General features: G+C 41.1%; 1 protein-coding gene across 4 annotated transcripts in view; it reads right to left on the bottom strand.

The window, feature by feature from the left end:
* Nucleotides 1-20,833, bottom strand: part of trappc9 (trafficking protein particle complex subunit 9) — a 425,282-nt gene that overhangs the window by 198,846 nt on the left and 205,603 nt on the right. For all 4 annotated transcript variants that reach the window (XM_078397318.1, XM_078397315.1, XM_078397316.1 and 1 more), the window contains exons 20-21: nt 17,772-17,927; nt 11,051-11,142 (exon numbers count right to left, since the gene is read on the bottom strand). In XM_078397318.1, coding sequence (XP_078253444.1) covers nt 11,051-11,142; nt 17,772-17,927 — 248 coding nt within the window. The remainder of the gene's footprint in view (nt 1-11,050; nt 11,143-17,771; nt 17,928-20,833) is intronic.

Here is a 20,833-nt window from a genome sequence, read left to right as displayed (position 1 = left end):
TAGGAAACTGACAAGTGGAATTGAGGTCAGAGTCAGATCAGAAATGGCTATGTTGAATGGCAGGGCAGGTGATATGCACCTAATCTTATGTTCTTGAGTGTACAAGCCCAAATTGTTCAACCTTCATTGAAATTACAATCTTTATCCCAGGAGTGTTCCCTAAAATGCCAACGTTGCAAATATATTCTTTGTTAAATGAGATAAAATGACCCAATGTGATCTCACTAAACTCACAAAAGCTCTGTACAGCTGCAGCAAAACTGCTCTACTATATCTTTCATCTTTTCCCAAAGTTCAACCAAAGATAGACACAAAATGATGGAGTAACACAGCAGGGCAGGCAGAATCTCTGCAGAGAAGGAATAGGTGATGTTGGTCGAGACCCTTTCTATAGACTGAGATTAAGAAGAGAGGGAAACTGGAGATAGACAATAGATATAGGTACAGGAGTAGGCCATTCGGCCCTTCGAGCCAGCATCACCATTCAATTTGATCATGGCTGATCATTCTCAATCAGTACGCCGTTCCTGCCTTCTCCCCATACCCCCTGACTCCACCATCCTTAAGAGCTCTATCTAGCTCTCTCTCTTGAATGCATTCAGAGAATTGGCCTCCACTGCCTTCTGAGGCAGGGAATTCCACAGATTTACAACTCTCTGACTGAAAAAGATTTTCCTCATCTCCGTTCTAAATGGCCTACCCCTTATTCTTAAACTGTGGCCCCTGGTTCTGGACTCCCCCAACATTGGGAACATGTTTCCTGCCTCTAACGTGTCCAACCCCTTAATAATCTTATGTTTCGATAAGATCCCCTCTCACCCTTCTAAATTCCAGTGTATACAAGCCTAGTCGCTCCAGTCTTTCAACATATGACAGTCCCGCCATTCCGGGAATTAACCTCAATAGGAAGAATATCCTTCCTCAAATTTGGAGACCAAAACTGCACACAGTACTCCAGGTGCGGTCTCACTGGGGCCCCTGTTCAACTGCAGAAGGACCTCTTTGCTCCTATACTCAACTCGTCTTGTTATGAAGGCCAACATTCTATTGGCTTTCTTCACTGCCTCCACTGCCTGCTGTACCTGCATGCTTCCTTTTAGTGACTGATGCACTAGGACACCCAGATCTCGTTGTCCTAACTTGACACCATTCAGATAATAATCGGCCTTCCTATTCTTACCACCAAAGTGGATAACCTCACACTTATCCACATTAAACTGCATCTGCCATGCATCCGCCCACTCACAGAACCTGTCCAAGTCACCCTGCAACCTCATAGCATCTTCCTCTCAATTTGTAGTAAAACTTATCATATTGTGATCACTGCCTCCTAATGGCTCTTTTACCTCGAGTCCCCTTATCAGATCAGGTTCATTACACAGCACTAAATCCAGAATTGCCTTCTCCCTGGTAGGCTCCAGTACAAGCTGTTCTAAGAATCCATCTCGGAGGCACTCCACAAACTCTCTTTCCTGTGGTCCATTACCAACCTGATTTTCCCAGTCTATGGAAGGGAACAAAGGGAATGTAATAATGCATTTTATTTATATAGCGCTTTTCATATACTCAAAGACACTTTAAAGGGATTTAGAGAACATAGGGAAGTGAATAAATAGATAAATAAGTAAATAAGTAAACGAACAGAGAAAGGAGACAGAAGGTGAGGTGACCTTCAGTGGTTGAAGGCAGTACTGAACAGGTGAGACTTCAGTGATGTTTGAATGTGGTGAGTGTGGAGGAGTCTCTGACGGTTTGGGGTAGTGAGTTCCATAGGGTGGGAGCAGCGATGGAGAAAGCCCTGTCCCCCCAGGATCTGAGTTTAGTCCGGATGTGGGGGGATAGGAGATTGGCAGCAGCAGAGCGGAGGGTGCAGGTGGGAGTGTGCCTGTGGAGGAGGTCGGTCAGGTAGGATGGGGCCAGGTTATGGAGGGCTTTGTAGGTCATGAGGAGGATTTTGTACTGGATTCTCTGGGGGGTGGGGAGCCAGTGGAGTTTGTAAAGGACGGGGGTGATATGGTCACGGATCAGGGTGTGGGTGAGTAGACGGGCAGCGGAGTTTTGAATGTATTGAAGTTTACTGATGATTTTTGAGGGTGCGCCATAGAGGAGGCTGTTGCAGTAGTCCAGACGGGAGGTGATGAAGGCGTGGATGAGGGTTTCTGGACCAATGATGATGATTTCAGATTTGTTGCAGTTGAGTTTGAGGAAATTTGATTGAAGCCAAGATTTTATTTCAGTGATGCAGTTTGTCAGTGTAGAGTGTGTGGTGGGGGAGATTGACTTGGTGGAGATGAGGAGCTGGATATCATCGGCGAAGCAGTGGAAGTTGAGACCATGACGGCGGATTAATTGACCAAGGGGGAACAGGTAGAGAGGATGAAGAGGAGGGGGCCAAGGACTGAGCCTTGGGGGACACCTTGGGGGAGGGGAGCGGTGGGGGATTTACAGTTGTTAATGGAGATGAACTGGTGCCTGTCAGAGAGGTAAGATTTGAACCAGGATAGGGCTGTGCCGGTGATGTTAAAGGAGGTTTCAAGTCGGGTGAGGAGAATGGAGTGATTTATGGTGTCAAAGGCGGCGCTGAGGTCAAGTAGGATGAGGATGTTGAGGTTGCCAGCGTCGGAGGAGAGGAAAAAGTTGTTTGTGATTTTGAGGAGCGCAGTTTCAGTACAGTGGTTGGAGCGGAATCCGGATTGGAAAGTTTCATACAGGTTATTGGTAGAGAGGTGGTATTTGAGTTGGGAAGCTACAGCACGTTCCAAAACTTTGGACAGAAAGGGTAGGTTGGAGATTGGTCTGAAGTTGTTTGGGGTGTCAGGGTTGAGACCAGGTTTTTTCAGAATGGGAGTGACAGCAGCGATTTTGAGGGATGGCGGGACGATGCCAGTGGACAGGGAGGTGTTTATTGTTGCAGTGATAAGTGGAGAGAGAGCAGGAAGGCAGGCCTTGACAAAGCTGGAGGGGATGGGGTCCAGAGAGCAGGTGGCAGTTTTTATTCCTGTGAAGAGGTCAGAGAGGTCGGTGGTGGAGATTGGGGAGAACTGAGGCAGGGGTTGACAGGATAAGGGTGGGCAGGTGGTTTGAGGGGGAGCAGGTGCGTTGGTGGTTAAGGTGCTGTAGATGTTGTCTATTTTGCTTTGGAAGAATGAAAGGAAAGTGGTGCATTTGTCAACTGTGAATGATTGGGAGATGGTGTCCAGGGGGCTGAGGAGTTTGTTTATTGTAGAGAAGAGTGTTTTGGGGTTTCCGGAGCCAGAGTGAATTATTTGAGAGTAGTAGGTGGAGTGGGCACGGGAGAGGGCATCTTTGTAGTGCTGCAGGTGGTCTTTGTAGGCTTGGGAGTGAATTGTGAGACCTGTTTTGTTGCGGAGTCTTTCAAGTTGGCGGGCATGTTTTCATCATGCGGAGTTCAGGGGTAAACCAGGGAGCAGAGTGGGTGAAGGAAACTGTTTTGGTTGTAGGAAGGTTGTAGGTTGGAAGGAAAATGTAAGGTGTGAAAATGATAGATCAAAGCAGACAATGTCAAGAAAATGTAGAATGGTTCATTGTTGGCTGAGGGGAAGGCGACAAACAGTAACATTAATCAGGATAGTGAACGAGTGGGAGAACTAGGGTGGGGGAGGGATGTACCTCCACATCAACATGACTATCATTAACAGCCAAATAAATAGGAAAAAAACAAGTAGTCTTGCAGAGGACATGCCAGGTCAAATATGGATGCTCCAAACGATCTGGTGGTCTATTGCATTCAGCTGCAGAGTGGGGCCAGATGCAATCTGCTTTTTGGCCCATCAGCCTAATAGCTGGTATACAGTTGGTAGCCCCATTCATAGACTCGGAGTCATACAGCACGGAAACAGCCTTCAGCTTAACATACATGCCGATCAAGATGCCCAAAATAAATGTCCCATTTACCCACGTCTGGCCTATATCCAGTTAAACCTTTCCTGTCCATGTGTCTGCCCAAATGTCCCATCAATGTTATTGTATCTACCTCAACTATTTCCTCTGGCAGCTGGTTTCATATACCCACCTCCCTTTGTGCATTAACCCCATCTATTCCCCTCTTGGTTTTGCACATCTAAGATTACCCCTGAGCCTTGTGCACTCCAAGTCTTTAGTCACTGGCAAAGTTCCAGAAGACTGGAGAGCGGTTAATATTGTACCATTATTTAAGAAGAGAAGCAAGGACAAGTCTGTGAAATGTCGGCTAATGAGCCTAATGTCAATGGAAAGAAAATTGTTTGAAGGGATTCTTCGGGCAAGTCAGTGAAATGTAGGCCTGTGAGCCTAATGTCAATGGTAAGAAAGTTATTGGAAGGGATTCTTAGGGACAGGATCTACCTGCATTTGAATAGGCATAAAATGATTAGAGATAGTTAATATGGCTTTGTGCATGGAAAATCGTGTCTCACAAATCTGAGAGATTTTAAAAAAATAGGTAACTGATGATTGATGAGGGCAGGGCACTGGACATTGTTTATATCGACTTCAGCACAATCACTGACAAGTTCAAACATGGTAGGTTTGTCTAGAAGATTAGATTGCATGGAATTCCAGATGAGTTAGCCAAACAGATTTAAAATTGGCTTGGAGGAAGGAGTTAAAGGTGGTTGTGGAGGGCTGCTTTTCCAATTAGAGACCTGTGACCAATGAATTTTTATAAAGGCAGGAACTTTGTTGCTGCTATTTGTTATATATGTTAACAATCTACATGTAGTTAATGTTGGTAAATTAGCAGATGATACCAAAATTGGTGACATAGTAGACAGTCAAGAAGAATAGCTAAGTTTACAACAGGGTCCAGATCAGTTCGGAAGGTGGGCCAAGGAATGGCAAATGGAACGTAACTCCAAAATGTGAGGGTCGATCCAGGCAGGACTTAAACAGTAGATAAAGCAATGGAGAATATTGGAGAATATTGCAGAACAAAGAATATTGCAGAACAGAATGATCTGGGAACGCAGTGCATAGAAACATAGAAAATAGGCGCAGGAGGAGGCCATTTGGCTCTTTGAGCCAGCACTGCCATTCATTGTGATCATGGCTGATCATCCACAATCAGTAACCTGTGCCTGCCTTCTCCCCATATCCCTTGATTCCACTAGCCCCTAGAGCTCTATCTAACTCTCTTTTAAATTCATCCAGTGAATTGGCCTCCACTGCCTTCTGTGGCAGAGAATTCCACAAATTCACAACTCTCTGGGTGAAAAAGTTTCTTCTCACCTCAGTTTTAAATGGCCTCCCCTTTATTCTTAGACTGTGGCCCCTGATTCTGGACCCCCCCAACATTGGGAACATTTCTCCTGCATCTAGCTTGTTCCGGTCCTTTTATAATTTTATACGTCTCTATAAGATACCCCCTCGTCCTTTTAAACTCCAGTGAATGCAAACCCACTCTTTCCAATAAAAGACTGGTTTCCTAAAAGTGACAAGTCAGGTGGACAGTATGGTGAAGGCTGGATGAAGACAGTATGAATCTGGCAGACAGGCTTTCCTTCTTTGGGAAGAATATTGAGTACAAAGGTTGGGACATCATGTTGCAGCTATTCATGTCATGGTTAGACCACATGTGGTGTTTTCTGTGCAGTTCTGGTCAACCAGCAATAGGGAGCATGTCATTAAGTTGGAAAATGTGTAGAAAGGATTCATCAGAATGTTATCTGGGTTTACAGGCTTGAGTTAAAGGGAGAAGCTGGATAGACTGGGATTATTTTCCTTTGTCCTGAAGAAGTCTAAGGGATGACCTTATTGAGATTGTCAAGATCATGAGTGACACTGATAAAGTAAACGGTTAGATTCTTTTTTCTCCAGAGTAGACGATCCTAAAGTGAGAGGGCATTGGCTTAAGGTGAGAAAGGAGATGTTTAAGTGGGACCTCAGTGGGAACTTTTTCACTCGGAGGGTAGTCCATATCTGGAATAAGCTGCCATAGGAAGCAAGGAATTAAAGGAAGCTTTAATATTTACATTTCGTTGATGTACCTTTAAATGTCTTAGATCATCAGAACTTTTGATAATTACATGGGTGCCATGGGACAGTCGCAATGGTAACATCCAGAGGCCCTTTTCACCATTAAGTTTGCTACACTTAACATGCAGAAGTTTAACATCCATTTCCAGCAATGGTAGGTGTAGGTGGATACATACTGGAAGTGGTGAGTCTGAACTAAGTCTTGGATCCAACACAATATTAAATTCTTCATCATGGAACAAATGCAAGTTGCAGTGCTATCAATTAAGGGCCAACAGGTTTGTGACTAAACAATTATGCAATGTTTTAACTCCTGTCATTTCTTCATAGTTTTAATTTGACACTGATAATAGATTAATCTCCTAAATGAACGAGAATTGTTTATATAATTAAAAATGTCGATCCAAGCTTGGTAATCTGGGTAAGCTTACAAAAAAATGCCAAATAAAACACAGAACCTCTCCACTAATTATTTTGAAACTACTGTATCCTCTGCGTCTATGGCTTTGTCACCATATTTCTGAAGCAGGGGATCATAAAATTACGATCAAATGTAACAATGAATGAACAGATAATTTAAATGATAATGCAATTATCTATTATCCATGTTACACCATACAAATAATAATGTGAAAATGCACAAAATCATTGCAAGGTCATGTTGTTGCTCGTTTTGTGAATAACTTGATTATGCATTGTGTACCTTGTGATCCTTTTAATCTATGGTAGCAAGTAGATTTACTTCCAATTTCCATTAAAAAACACTTCAGTTGGTTTGACTACCTGTTTTTTATAACAGTGTACTAAATGAACCTAGCCACTTCCATCCTAAAATGAGATACCACTTAGTTCATAAATTAGAAAATATACCAATATTCAAGAATGTGTTCCTCACACAATTTGCTTAAGAAATCAGAGTTTTTCCTTTATTTAAAGTATCTCAATCATTCTCCTGAAGTTTAGAAGCAAGTTTTAGCCTGCTGTAAATGTTTGAACTAAAGGTAACTGTACATTTATTTTTAACTGAAGTTTACTTAGTTCCGAGGTAGACACAAATTGCTGGAGTAACTCAGCGGGACAGGCAGCATCTCTGAAGAGAAGGAATGAGTGACGTTTCAGGTCGAGACCCTTCTTCAGACTGATGACTTACGTATTGACCAAGCTCATACAAATAAAGTACCCAGTGCCAGATATTTTGACTTGGACCAGCTAGCCAGAAGTATCCTATCCATGGTGCAGATGCAGAGAGCTCACCTCAGTGGCCCCAAGTATTCCCGATCTCCTGCAATAAAGTCTAATATAGTAGCAGAGCATAAAACTGAAGAAGCAATGCTGCCAAAACTTGCAAACTGAGTTCTGGATTTTACTGGTTGTTAAAACCTGTTTTGAAAAAATGTTTCTGGATGCTTATGCCTGGCAAAAATATTTTAAATTTTATTAAAATATAATGAATGAAATTTGTTTAAGTCATGCTCAAAAAATCAAAAATATAATTTGCAAAAAACCAAGACACAAAACAGCCTCTACCCTTTCTGCACATATGGGACAGTGTGGGGAGCCACTGGAAAACAGTTGAAAAAATTGATGAAATATTATTTCTCATAAAAATACTTAATAAACGCATCTAGGTTAAATTATTAACCGTATTTCAACTAAAGAATAACGTATCCATGAAGTAAAACTAGATTGTGCTCAATCATTTTCAAATGCTCTATAAGTAGTTAGTGAATCTTTATGTCATGAAGGTTTCCAGTAAAACAGTGATTTAATTTTCTCAGCTTTAGTGTCACAACAGAATTAAAGTATGAAAAAACTACACAGTGAAACAATGGTTTTAAACTTTCATTTTGGATAGATATTCCACAGGAACATAAAGCATTTAAACGTTTTATATTTGCACTTCAGAGCAAGGTAATCCACAGAAGTGAGCACATGTGCACACCTAAGAGAACTAGTAACATCACTCTTGTGGCAGAGAGTTGCAGAATGAGTTCCTTTTACCAAACACTAAAAACAAAAGCTGTGAAAACAACAATCTGTTGGAGAACTTAGCTGTCAGGCAGCATCTGTGGAGGGTAACGGACAGACGACATTTGCCAGATGTCTTATTCACAGAGTTTAAAACAAGTGCTGAGAGGGGTAAAGATTTAAAGGGGGCCCAAGCTGCAAGATATTCACACAGCAGGCTGTGGGTATATCAAATGAGCTGCAGAGTAAGTTTCAGAGGGGTGGGGGAGGGGGATTACACCTGCAACATTTAAAAGACATTTAGACAGGTACATGAATAGGAAAGGTTTAGAGGCAAAATGAACTAGCTCAGGAAGACATCTTGGTCAACATGGATGACGGGCTGAAGGGCCTGTTTCCGTGTTGTGTAACTCTACACTAAGAGATTATAAACTGAAAAGATTACTTTTGATGCAAGTGCGAGAAATTATATTTCCACGTCTGTGACAGAAATTGTGGTGTTGCACCGTATTGGTTTCTTGCACAATTTAGATGGTCTCAAAAATATAATAGAAAAATATAATATTGTATTTATACACATACACACTCACACACACAGAGTTCACTGTATTTGCAACAAATATATGGCACTTTAGGCAGAACTAACAAAGACACAAAATACAATTACATTGTAATACCTTTCCACCAAAGTTTAATCTAAATTCTGTACAAATCTCAGCATATCACTAGACAACATTTTTCAAGAAACAATGTGAGCAGGCAGCATTTTTAAAAGCATTTATTTTCATGTGTTAAAATGTTCTGAGATATTTATGAGTGGGAACCTCGTTAAGTAGGCTCCAACTCAAATATCTCACAGAACATTTTTAACACAACTGAAAATAGTTCTTCACAACAAATAATCATTTTATTCTAAATCTATCCCTCAGCTGTGATTTCACCAATTGAAAACGACTTCAGAAAAAAATGACTTGAACTTGAAGAGAATCAACTTGGTCAAAACTCTGGTCGCTGAAATTGTGAGACTGCTGCACAACTGTCACTCTTTCCATTGCTCTATTCATTGTTCAGGTGCATCAATCGATGTGTAATAAATGCTGTCACAGGCTTCTTTACAATTTAAATGACTGGGACAGAGTTAATTGCGAGAGAAAGATTGAGAAGGGTTGAGAGGGAAAGATAGATCAGCCATGATTGAATGGCTGAGTAGATTTGATGGACCGAATGGCCTAATTCTGCTCCGATAACTTATGAATTGCGGTTTACAATCAAAGATCTAACCACTGCAAATAATTAGTTCATTTAATAGTGTCATAAAGCCATGCTGCATAGAAACAGTGGTTAGATCTTCAGCCCTTAGATCTCAGTGCTTCAACTGTCAAGCACCCATTTATATAAATCTTTCACCACATCTTTGGGATGTGGGAGGAAACTAGAGCATCAATGGGAAACCCACACTATCAAAGGAGAATGTGCAAACACCACATAGACAGCACTACAGTCAGAGTTGTACCGAAATCACTGGAGCTCTGAGGTAGCATCTCTACTTACTGGGCCACTGGGCAGCCCATTCAACATCATAACTTTAATGCTTTTCTAATTGTATGCTTTGACAAAGATGAATATATGAATGCAAGTGCCAAGTGATTTGTTATAAAAATAAAAAAGGCATTTAACAAATGTTATATATAGTTTGTGACTTGTTTACAAATTGGGACAGTTTTAAATAGCATTTTATACTTCATTAGCTTTTCTTAGCTGACTTTCCCTTAATTGATGCTATCAGGCGTTCACACAGTGAATGCTCTTTCTTGTTAGGAGTTAGGAATCTGTGAAATGCAGATAGATCCAGTGTAGCCTGCAACAGAATAGCACTCAAATATATCCAGTAAGATACAATTGATTAAACATGTTACATTTAAATGTATTATATAGGTGAGATTGGCCATGGTTTCTTAAAATTGTTTACCAACTGAAGTATAGACTGAAAAGACAATCAAAATGTGGATAAACAACTGCTACGTCCTACTGTAACAGCTAAACTGCCTTTTCTTGGTCACAATGTCGAATTAGACCAGTTCTCAATTTTCTCAATATTAACTACATTGATACTCTTTGTTGCAAAATGATTTGTAAAATTAAATATAAATGTCATTAGTAAATACTTATTAAACTCAGTTAATTTATTTCCTACTCCACCGATCTTTATCGGCTACCACGCACCACCTCATATAACTGTCAACTTCAACAGCTAACATTCTTTTGAAGAATTCATTAATTTCATTATCACTAATTTAAGTTCACACAAATTCACAAGTTATAGGAGTAGAATTAGGCCAATTGGCCCATCGAGTCCACTCCGCCATTCAATCATGGCTGATCTTTGCCTCCTAATCCCATTTTCTTGCCTTCTCCCCATAACCCTTGACACCAGTTCTAATCAAGAATTTGTTTATCTCTGCCTTAAAAATATTCATTGACTTGGCCTCCACAGCCCTCTGTGGCAATGATTTCCACAGATTAAGTACCCTCTGACTAAAGAAGTTCCTCCTCACCTCCTTTCTAAAAGAGTGCCCTTTAATTCTAAGGCTATGACCTCTGGTCCTAGACTCTCCCACCAGTGGAAACATTCTTTCCACATCCACTCGACCTATGCCTTTCTTTATTCTGTAATTGTCTTAACCAATTTTCATATACATGAAATTATATTTATTATACAAAACTATGAAAGAAAGAGGAATTTTAATTCAAATTCGACTGATGACTATTTGGTACACCACATTTAAAAATCAAATTATTTTATCATTATCATTTTATTGGAAAAACAATTAATTCAAAATATTTGTCTTAGATGCAACATGTTAAGCTATAATTGGCAATGTGACAATATGGTTACTTATATTTTCTTATCAAAAGAAACATAAATATCGAGCAAATGGAAACAATCAAAAATATTGGAAATATATTTTAACACAAATAAAAATACGAAACCAATAATACTTTTTAATGTTTGAATGATTTTTGACAATTCTTTTTGCAATATCTCAACTCTTTATTGATTTGAACTATATCAAGTATAAGCATGACAGCCAACATATTTGGTACTCACCCCACTGCAAAGGAGCTAGTTGTAAGTGTTCCCGCACTAGTTGATTGAGAACACCTTCCACACTTGCTTCTCCTTCGCGTTTAAGAGACGGGTAGAAAAGATTAAGGAAATCAACCTTTTCAAATCTTGCAGCTACCATGAAATGTATGTTGTAAATTTGCCAGAGAAGAACTTGTAGGTTTAAGGAGCAGACTTTGATGCTATAATGCTGATATTTCTAGTCATAACCAATTCTTTAAATGTATGGCTACTCCAAATGAAATAAATTAATTACAAAATATTTTTCTATTTATATCAGCAAATCACTCTAATTGAACCCAAATGTGAACCATTGAATAATGAACAGTAGACTTTGAATGTTAAACATACAGTGAGGGCATATGGATCAATCAAAAGGAGTGTTACACTTGTGACAATGGACATTTTCAATCACTTAGTGTACAACATAGGCAAAGGAGAAGGCTTAGTAATTCCGTTTCATTGTACAATGAAATGGATGAAGGTGGATGAAATATGATACTTTTTAATCAATGAATTGTTAAAAAAGTAATATTTTAGAATTAAGTTGTTTCGAACAGTCTGTGTTTTACATCCCATAATACTCTTTTTTAAATATTTCATTAATATATGTGTGCACTTAAAAATCACTTCTAATGATAAATTAACTCAGAGGTATTATCTCCAGCTCATACATGTTTTAATGCAATAGATTACACATGGAAAGGTTACTCAAAAATAGCTTGCTGCAGTCATGACAAAAAGTATTTTATCATCAATAACGTAAGTGGCTTATTGCTCTCATTGTCATTCCACTTAAAATCACCTATCTGGATTACATAGTATGCTGTACACTTTTATTATCCTGATAATATAAAAATGCAGTTAGTCATCAAGTTTTCCCGTCAGTCATAATACTAACTGATGCAAAATGCCTTCATCTCAAAAATACTCAAATCTTTTCAAATAAAAGGAGCGACACTGATAGTAATCAATTAGTTTCTTAGCTAATCCATTTCAGACCTAACTATTACAAAGCTATGTATAAAAGTTGCTTTTTATTCATTAATATTGCAATGGTGACTCAGTTTTGTTACCTCATTGGGGTGTGATGTAAGAATGGGAAATTCCATCATACTGCTTAATATGTTTTTTGTAATTGTTCATTCACAGTCTGGCATTATTCATAGGTCTGATCAACTAAAAACACCAAACATTTTTTTCTGAATGACATTAATGAACCATTTGACTTTTATGGCAATTCAATAGATTTATGGTCATCATTATTGACGTCAGAATTTTCAATTTCAGATATTTACTTAATTGCTGGAATATAAATTCCTGTGTTCTGTGGCGGCTATAAAAATTATTCCTTTGTATCCAAACCTCACCCCTAACGACAATGCCTCGATATCTATGGACAATATAAATAAGGGAAGCCAATTTAAACCTAGAACTTTAAAATTATATCAATGGCAAGTACTGATTGTGAATGATCAGCCATGATCGCAGTGAATGGCGGTGTTGGCATGAAGGGCCGAATGGCCTCCTCCTGCACCTATTTTCTATGTTTCTATCACTGACTTGTCTGTTCTGCACGTTCCCAATAGACAAAGGGTTTTCAATAATTAATTTACCAAAATATTATAGTTCATGTCAAATAAATACATGCCTATGCACAGCTGCATGAAAAGAATATGCAAACGAATGGCTTCTGAAACAGAATGCTAATCAAAGTATAATTGCCATGTAGAATAGAACCACAGATTGGATTTTTTTTGTAAAGGTCATTTTGATGCATACACTTGCATTTGGGATTATGAGACTTCACATGGCACAAAGTATTTAATGAAGGACCAGTTTCAAAGAACTATGTACATGCACTTTGAGGTTTTCCGTTCTCCAACTCTACCCAGGACTTTACCATTCACTGTGAATTTTCTACCCTCTCTGACTTCCCAAACTACAAATATCTCGCACTTAGCCAAATTAAATTAAATTTGATATCCCATGGCTCAGTTACCAAGCTGATCACGATCTCTCTGTAATTCTTGATAAACTTCCTCAATGTCCACAACGCCTATTTTAATGTCTTTTGCAAACATACTAACTATGCCTTGTACAAAGATGATTGACAACAAGGTTGGCAGGACTTGAAGGTCTGAGTGATGGGAAGCTAGGCAGGCCAGGACTTTAATCCTTGGAGCATAGGAGACTGAATAGTGATGTTTTAGAGGTGTACAAAATAACAAGGGGCATGGATGACGTGAATGCAATAAATTTCCACTGAGAAAACTAGAGGGCACAGGTTTAAGGTGAGAAGGGTAACTTCTTCACACAGAGGGTGAAGGGGATATGGAACAGGCTACCAGAGAAAGTGATTGAGACAGGCACAATAACAACATTTGAAAGACATTTGAAAAGGTACATGGATAGGATAGGTTTTAGAGGTATAACTGCCTAAGATAGGCAAATAGGACTAGCGCAAATAGGTATTTGGTTGGCAAGATGGGCCGAGGAGCTTGTGTCCAAGCTGTATTACACTATGACCAAGAAATTACAGCAAACTGTAATTCCCACTGATGCAATCAATAGAAGTGACAACTGTGAGCATTTGGTGGATATCTGCCTTTGTTAAAACCTTGCAACATCAATGATGCCAACACTCCTTACAAAGCTGACAATATAAAACTTAGTTCCCAAATGATTGCACCTGGGAGTGCTTTTTATGTAGCAATGGGCGGAGATATTATATTGTGAAGACTCGAGAAAAAAGGTTATGCACATGATTAAATCAGAATCAGCACCAAGTGCTCCTGAATTTTGCGATCATCTTGGATAAACTAAGGATGTCACGCCAAGAACGGGACAGGTTTCTGAAGGTGCTGATTCCTTCAGCTTAGCTGGTTTGAACATTTTAACTTAATGAGTTTGAAAATTTGAAGGAATTTACAAACTTGCAGAATTATCATCTTGCAGGGGAAACAGCAAATGCAGGTACCATGGCAGCAGATTTTTTTTTGACAAGGATTGAAACCAATCAAGGCATGTAGCATGAGTGTTTACTGTAGGTAGAAAAGGGTTCCCCCATTTGTTCATCTTTCGAGATGAGAAAATTGTTTCAGGTTTCAATAGGTCAAAGACACTTTATTCTTCTCCTTGTAGTTAATGTGAGTGACTATGCTTTGGTAGTCATCTTCTACAAATATATTTTGTTTCCACTGGTGAATCTGGAGTTGTAGATGTTTTTGCGGAAAAAAGTGAGCTTTTGATACTACGTTGAAATGATCCAGCTAAATTAGATGAGTAGCTAAAATCAGTTATTCAACACAAATGTTAACCTACACTTGAAAAAAAGGCAATGCAAGGTAAAATAACCAGGGAAAGTAAATGATTTGCCAGCAAATGTTTCGTAAATAGAAGTGAGGAATCAATTAAGCAGCATACCAGCTGTAGAGGTATCTGATGATTAAAAGGCTAACACCCAGACAAGCGGCAGACAGATAGTGCAAGTGTAAATGGGGAGGTGAGAGGGGTTAACATCTTTACAACGTCAGACACGGAAGGAAGCAAAAGACGAAGGAGCAAGTGGATATGAGTGGCAAGTGATGCATGGTAAACACCAGAGAAAGCTTTATTTTTGATGGCAGTAGAGTCTACATTAGGTGACATGTACAGGTCAGTGTCTATAAATATGGAATGGAAAGCTTGTGTGGGGATTACACATGGCCTGTGACCACAGGGATAAAGTGAGTCATGTATGAACTGCACTGCGAAGGCTGTCTTGGCAGAAGTTAAAGAAGAATGCAAGATGACAATATAGAATGGGGATTTTAAAAAGCTGAGAAATGGAACAAGGATAAGTGCTTGAAGAGAAAAGTAAAGAGATCAAGTGTTTTGAACCTGTCAGCTTGTATAGGGCAGGTAGTGAAAAGTATTAAAGAAAGGGTGATTTAGCAAGGCAGGGTCATTCACCTCCATTACCCTTTCTTGGGTTACACATATTACATTTATCACTTTCGGTATGAAGAATGGTAAACTGACATCAGCTCTAAATTTGCCAAATTAAATATTGTTGCTCACTGTTCCAGGTGAGTAGCATAACACACCATGTGGCATAACCTGAAAAACGATTTCTTGTTTACTTTGATAAAATATGTGTCATGCATTCCGACGGCAGAAGTCAGATCTGCTTTCACAAGGGTAAACTCTCAGAAACCAGCCAGTCCGGATGGAGTCCTTGGATGGGTTCTGAATCGCTCAATCAACTGGCCATAATCTTCATAGACATCCTCAACCTCTCACTTTCGCAGTCCACTATCCCCATCTGCTTCAAGGAAACTTCCACAAGAAAAGTAAAGTGACCTGTCCAAATGACTACTGCCCTATACCTTAAATATTGACTAATATGCATTACAAATACTTTGAAAAGATGTTAAAGACATGCATTTTTGCCATTTAGAGAATCCAAATCCCTTGCAATTTGCAATTTTTTAAAAAGAATTCTATGAAGGAGGCCATCTCTCTTGTTCTACATTTACTATGAATCACCTTGACAATAATTACACCTGTGACAGGATGCTATTCACTGACTACAGCTCAGCCTGCAACGCAGTAAGCATGAGAGTGAAAGGTTGCTATGGGTAAGAGGAATGCAGAGCTGAAATTACAATCAGATTGGCATGATCTTGTTGAAGGTGGAGCAAGATCAAGGAGGCAGGTGGTCTATTCCTGCTTCTAATTTGTACACATGTCTTCGTATGGCTAATTAGGAGTAATATTACTTTGGAAGGCAGAATTGATACAATAAGAATAAGCCTCAACAATGATACATTCATAACTAAACTTTGTAGCAGATATAGTAATTTCTTTCTACCAATGCAGTGTGACCCACAGTGTTCACCCAACAGTTAACATAGAAAATAGGTGCAGGAGTAGGGCAGTTGTCATTCGAGCCAGCACTGGCTCTATTGGCTCTATATTAACTTTTTGCTCTTTAGTCAACAATCTGCATTCTCTCCTTCATTGTCCTATTTTTTTCGAGTTATATTTGAGCACGGTGGCGCAGCGGTAGAGTCGCTGCCTTACAGCGAATACAGCGCCGGAGACCCGAGTCCGAATCCGACAACAGGTGCTGTCTGTACGGAGTTTGTACGTTCTCCCCGTGACCTGGGTGGGTTTTCTCCGAGATAATAGACAATAGATAATCGACAATAAACAATAGGTGCAGGAGTAGGCCATTCGGCCCTTCGAGCAAGCACCGCCATTCAACGTGATCATGGCTGATCATTCATAATCAGTACCCCGTTCCTGCCCTCTCCCCATACCCCCTGACTCCACTATCATTAAGAGCTCTATCTAGCCCTCTCTTGAAAGCATCCAGAGAATTGGCCACCACTGCCTTCTGAGGCAGAGAATTCCACAGATTTACAACTCTGACTGAAAAAGTTTTTCCTCATCGCTGTTCTAAATGGCCTAACACTGATTCTTAAACTGTGGCCCCTGGTTCTGGACTCCCCCAACATTGGGAACATGTTTCCTGCCTCTAACGTGTCCAACCCCTTAATAATCTTATGTTTCGATAAGATCCCCTCTCACCCTTCTAAATTCCAGTGTATACAAGCCTAGTCGCTCCAGTCTTTCAACATATGACAGTCCTGCCATTCCGGGAATTAACCTAGTAAACCTACGCTGCACGCCCTCAATAGGAAGAACATCCTTCCTCAAATTTGGAGACCAAAACTGCACACAGTACTCCAGGTGCGGTCTCACGGGGGCCCCTGTTCAACTGCAGAAGGACCTCTTTGCTCCTATACTCAACTCCTCTTGCCATAAAGGCCAACATGCCATTTTCTTTCTTCAATGCCTGTTGTACCTGCATGCTAACTTTAAGTGACTGATGAACAAGGACACCTACTTCCCCATTTCCTAACCTGACACCATTCAGATAATAATCTGCCTTCCTGTTCTTTCTACCAAAGTGGATAACATGACATTTATCCACATCAAACTGCATCTGCCATGCACCTGCCCACTCACACAACCTGTCCAAGTCACCCTGCATCATCATAGCATCCTCCTCACACTGCCACCCAGCTATATGTCATCTGCAAATTTGCTAATGTTACTTTTAATCCCTTCATCTAAGTCATTAACATATATTGTGCAAGTAGCTGTGGTCCCAGCACTAAGCCTTGCGGTACCCCACTAGTCACTGCCTGCCATTCTGAAAGGGACCCGTTAATCCCTACTCTTTGTTTCCTGTCTGCCAACCAATTTTCTATCCATGTCAGCACCTTACCCCCAATACCATGTGCTCTAATCTTGCCCACTAATCTCCTATGTGGGACCTTATCAGAGGCTTTTTTAAAGTCCAGGTACACTGCATCCACTGGCTCTCCCTTGTCCATTTTCCTAAGTTACATCCTCAAAAAATTCCAGACGATTAGTCAAGCATGATTTCCCCTTTGTAAATCCATGCTGACTCGGAACGATCCTGTTACTGCTATCCACATGTTCCGCAAATTCTTCTTTTATAATTGACTCCAGCATCTTCCCCACCACTGATGTCAGGCTAACTGATCTTCGGTTTCCTCCCACACTCCAAAGACGTGCAGGTTTGGATAGTGTTAATATGCAGGGATCACTGGTCGGCGCGGACCCGGTGGGCCGAAGGGCCTGTTTCCGCACTGTATCTCTAAAAGTAAAACTGTGAAAGGATATGATCTTCCACTTGATGTTCAATTTGCTGTTGATCTCTGTAGCCTGAGCATGGTTCCTTTCCTCTTCAATCTGTCTTTGGTTTTCTGCACACATTTCACCTACTTTGCTGGATGCTGGAAGAGTTTCAAATTTGAATTTGTTGACTTGTATGGCCATTCTGCAAAAAAAAATCAAAACAACTCTTACAATAATGCAGTGGTGTAAACATTGAGAACATTTCAATGCAGATATTAAAAAATCCCTCCAGATGCTGCAAATCTTGTATTAACAGGATTTGACAGCCATCTACTTTGTCCCAGAACACCCCAGCCAGATACACTCTCCCTGAACACCCATCTGCCTGACTGACCTTGTCCGAATATTAGCAACAACTCTGTCACCTCCACTCATTTTTTTTCAGATCAATGAGGTAAATGTCTGTTCATGACCCACCGAATTAATTTCCACCTACCTCGACTCCATCCTATCCCCCCTGGTCAAATCCCTCTCATGTCCAAGACACCTCACATGCTCTCCGTCTCCTCAATAACTTCCGGTTTCCAGGCCCCCACTCCCTCATCTTTACCATGGATGTCCAGTCACTCTACACCTCCATCCCCCACCAGGATGGTCTTGAAGCCCTGTTTCTTCCTCGACCGCAGAACCAGCCAAACTCCATCTATCAATACTCTCCTCCGCCTAGCAGAGCAGATTCTTACCCTCAACAACTTCTCCTTTGACTCCTCCCACTTCCTCCAAATCCGAGGCGTAGCTATGGGCACTCGCATGGGGCCTAGCTATGCCTGCCTCTTTGTAGGGTACGTCGAACAATCCCTGTTCCAGGCGTACACTGGCCCCATCCCCGAACTCCACCTCCGCTACATTGACGACTGCATTGGTGCTACCTCTTGTACCCATGCAGAACTCACTGACCATAAATTTCACCACTAATTTCCATCCTGCTCTTAAATACACTTGGACCAACTTTGACATCTCCCTACCATTTCTGAATCTCACCATCTCCATCACAGGAGACAGACTAGTGACCGACATCTACTACAAACCTACTATCAACCTTTGATAAGATCCCACATAGGAGATTAGTGGGCAAGATTAGAGCACATGGTATTGGGGGTAGGGTGCTGACATGGATAGAAAATTGGTTGGCAGACAGGAAACAGAGAGTAGGGATTAAAGGGTCCCTTTCAGAATGGCAGGCAGTGACTAGTGGGGTACCGCAAGGCTCGGTGCTGGGACCGCAGCTATTTACAATATATATTAATGACTTAGATGAAGGGATTAAAAGTAACATTAGCAAATTTGAGGATGACACATAGCTGGGTGGCAGTGTGAAGTGTGAGGAGGATGCTATGAGGATGCAGGGTGACTTGGACATGTTGTGTGAGTGGGCAGATGCATGGCATCCGCTGTTCCAGATGTCAACTTCTTTACATCGGCGAGACCAAACGTGAGCTCGGCGATCGTTTCGCTGAACACCTCCATTCAGTCCGACTTATCATATCATATATATACAGCCGGAAACAGGCCTTTTCGGCCCACCAAGTCCGTGCCGCCCAGCGATCCCCGTACATTAACACTATCCTACACCCCACTAGGGACAATTTTTACATTTTACCCAGCCAATTAACCTACATACCTGTACGTCTTTGGAGTGTGGGAGGAAACCGAAGATCTCGGAGAAAACCCACGCAGGTCACGGGGAGAACGTACAAACTCCTTACAGTGCAGCACCCGTAGTCAGGATCGAACCTGAGTCTCCGGCGCTGCATTCGCTGTAAAGCAGCAACTCTACCGCTGCGCTACCGTGCCGCCCATTACCGTGACTTAACCAACCTGATCTCCCGGTGGCTCAGCACTTCAACTCCCCCTCCCATTCCCAGTCTGACCTTTCTGTCATGGGCCTCCTCCATTGTCAGAGTGAGGCCCAGCACAAATTGGAGGACCAGCATCTCATATTTCAGCATCTCATGGGCAGTTTACACCCCAGCGGTATGAACATTGACTTCTCCAACTTCAGATAGTTCCTCTGTCCCTCTCTTTCCCCTCCCCCTTCCCAGTTGTCCCACTGTCTTCCTGTCTCCTACTACATCCTATCTTTGTCCCGCCCCCTCCCCTGACATCAGTCTGAAGAAGGGTCTGACCCGAAACATCACCCATTCCTTCTCTCCTGAGATGCTGCCTGACCCGCTGAGTTACTCCAGCATTCACCTCTACCAACGCCCGGCCTCACCGCCGCTGCTGCTGTTGCCGCCTTTCCTCTTGCCCACCTCAGGCTCGTGGTTACCCGGTCACGCCCAGGCTCCGGCTGCTTCCTGTGGCACGAGGCTTGGCTCTCCCACCCCCAAGAGACAGGCAGCCATCTTATGTAAGTACCAGATCAAGGGAGCCCCAACTGCACATGTGCGGTTTAAAAAACTTTAAAATGTGAATAACTTTAAATATATAACACCGATTTCAATGAAACGTCTTCCATAGGACCACAGGACAACGGTGAGTAAGGTGGGCCTAAAATTGTCATGCTATCGTGTACCGTTTTGGCTGTAGTTCAGGAACAAGCGAATAAACGAGTTTTAGTATATAGATATCTTAATAAAACTAATACAATATTATTTTAAATTAAATTTCAGATAATGTACTTTAAATAAAAATTGTAAATTAGATTTTAATTTGATTCAAATTGCTTTCTTATTCAAGACAAAATAATTTTGAGCCATAACCTCCTTGCAAAGGTTCAGTAAATTGAATGCCCACTGAGTAATTTAAAGGATTGTTGAACAAAAATTACACCAATTCAGTTTAATACTGGTCTGCTGAAAAACGAATACTCATCTTTGTTTTTTGGGGGTTTTTAGAGATACAGCGCGGAAACAGGCCATTCGGCCCACTGGGTCTGCACCGACCAGCGATCCCCGCACACTAACACTATCCTACACTCACTGGGGGCAATTTCTACATTTACCAAGCCAATTAACCTACAAACCTGCACGTCTTTGGAGTGTGGGAGGAAACCGAAAATCTTGGAGGAAACCCACGCAGGTCACGGGGAGAACGTACAAACTCCGT

This window comes from Rhinoraja longicauda, chromosome 4, assembly GCF_053455715.1.
Source record: "Rhinoraja longicauda isolate Sanriku21f chromosome 4, sRhiLon1.1, whole genome shotgun sequence".
Lineage (NCBI taxonomy): Eukaryota > Metazoa > Chordata > Chondrichthyes > Rajiformes > Arhynchobatidae > Rhinoraja > Rhinoraja longicauda.
This window is presented reverse-complemented; position numbering and strand designations above follow the sequence as displayed.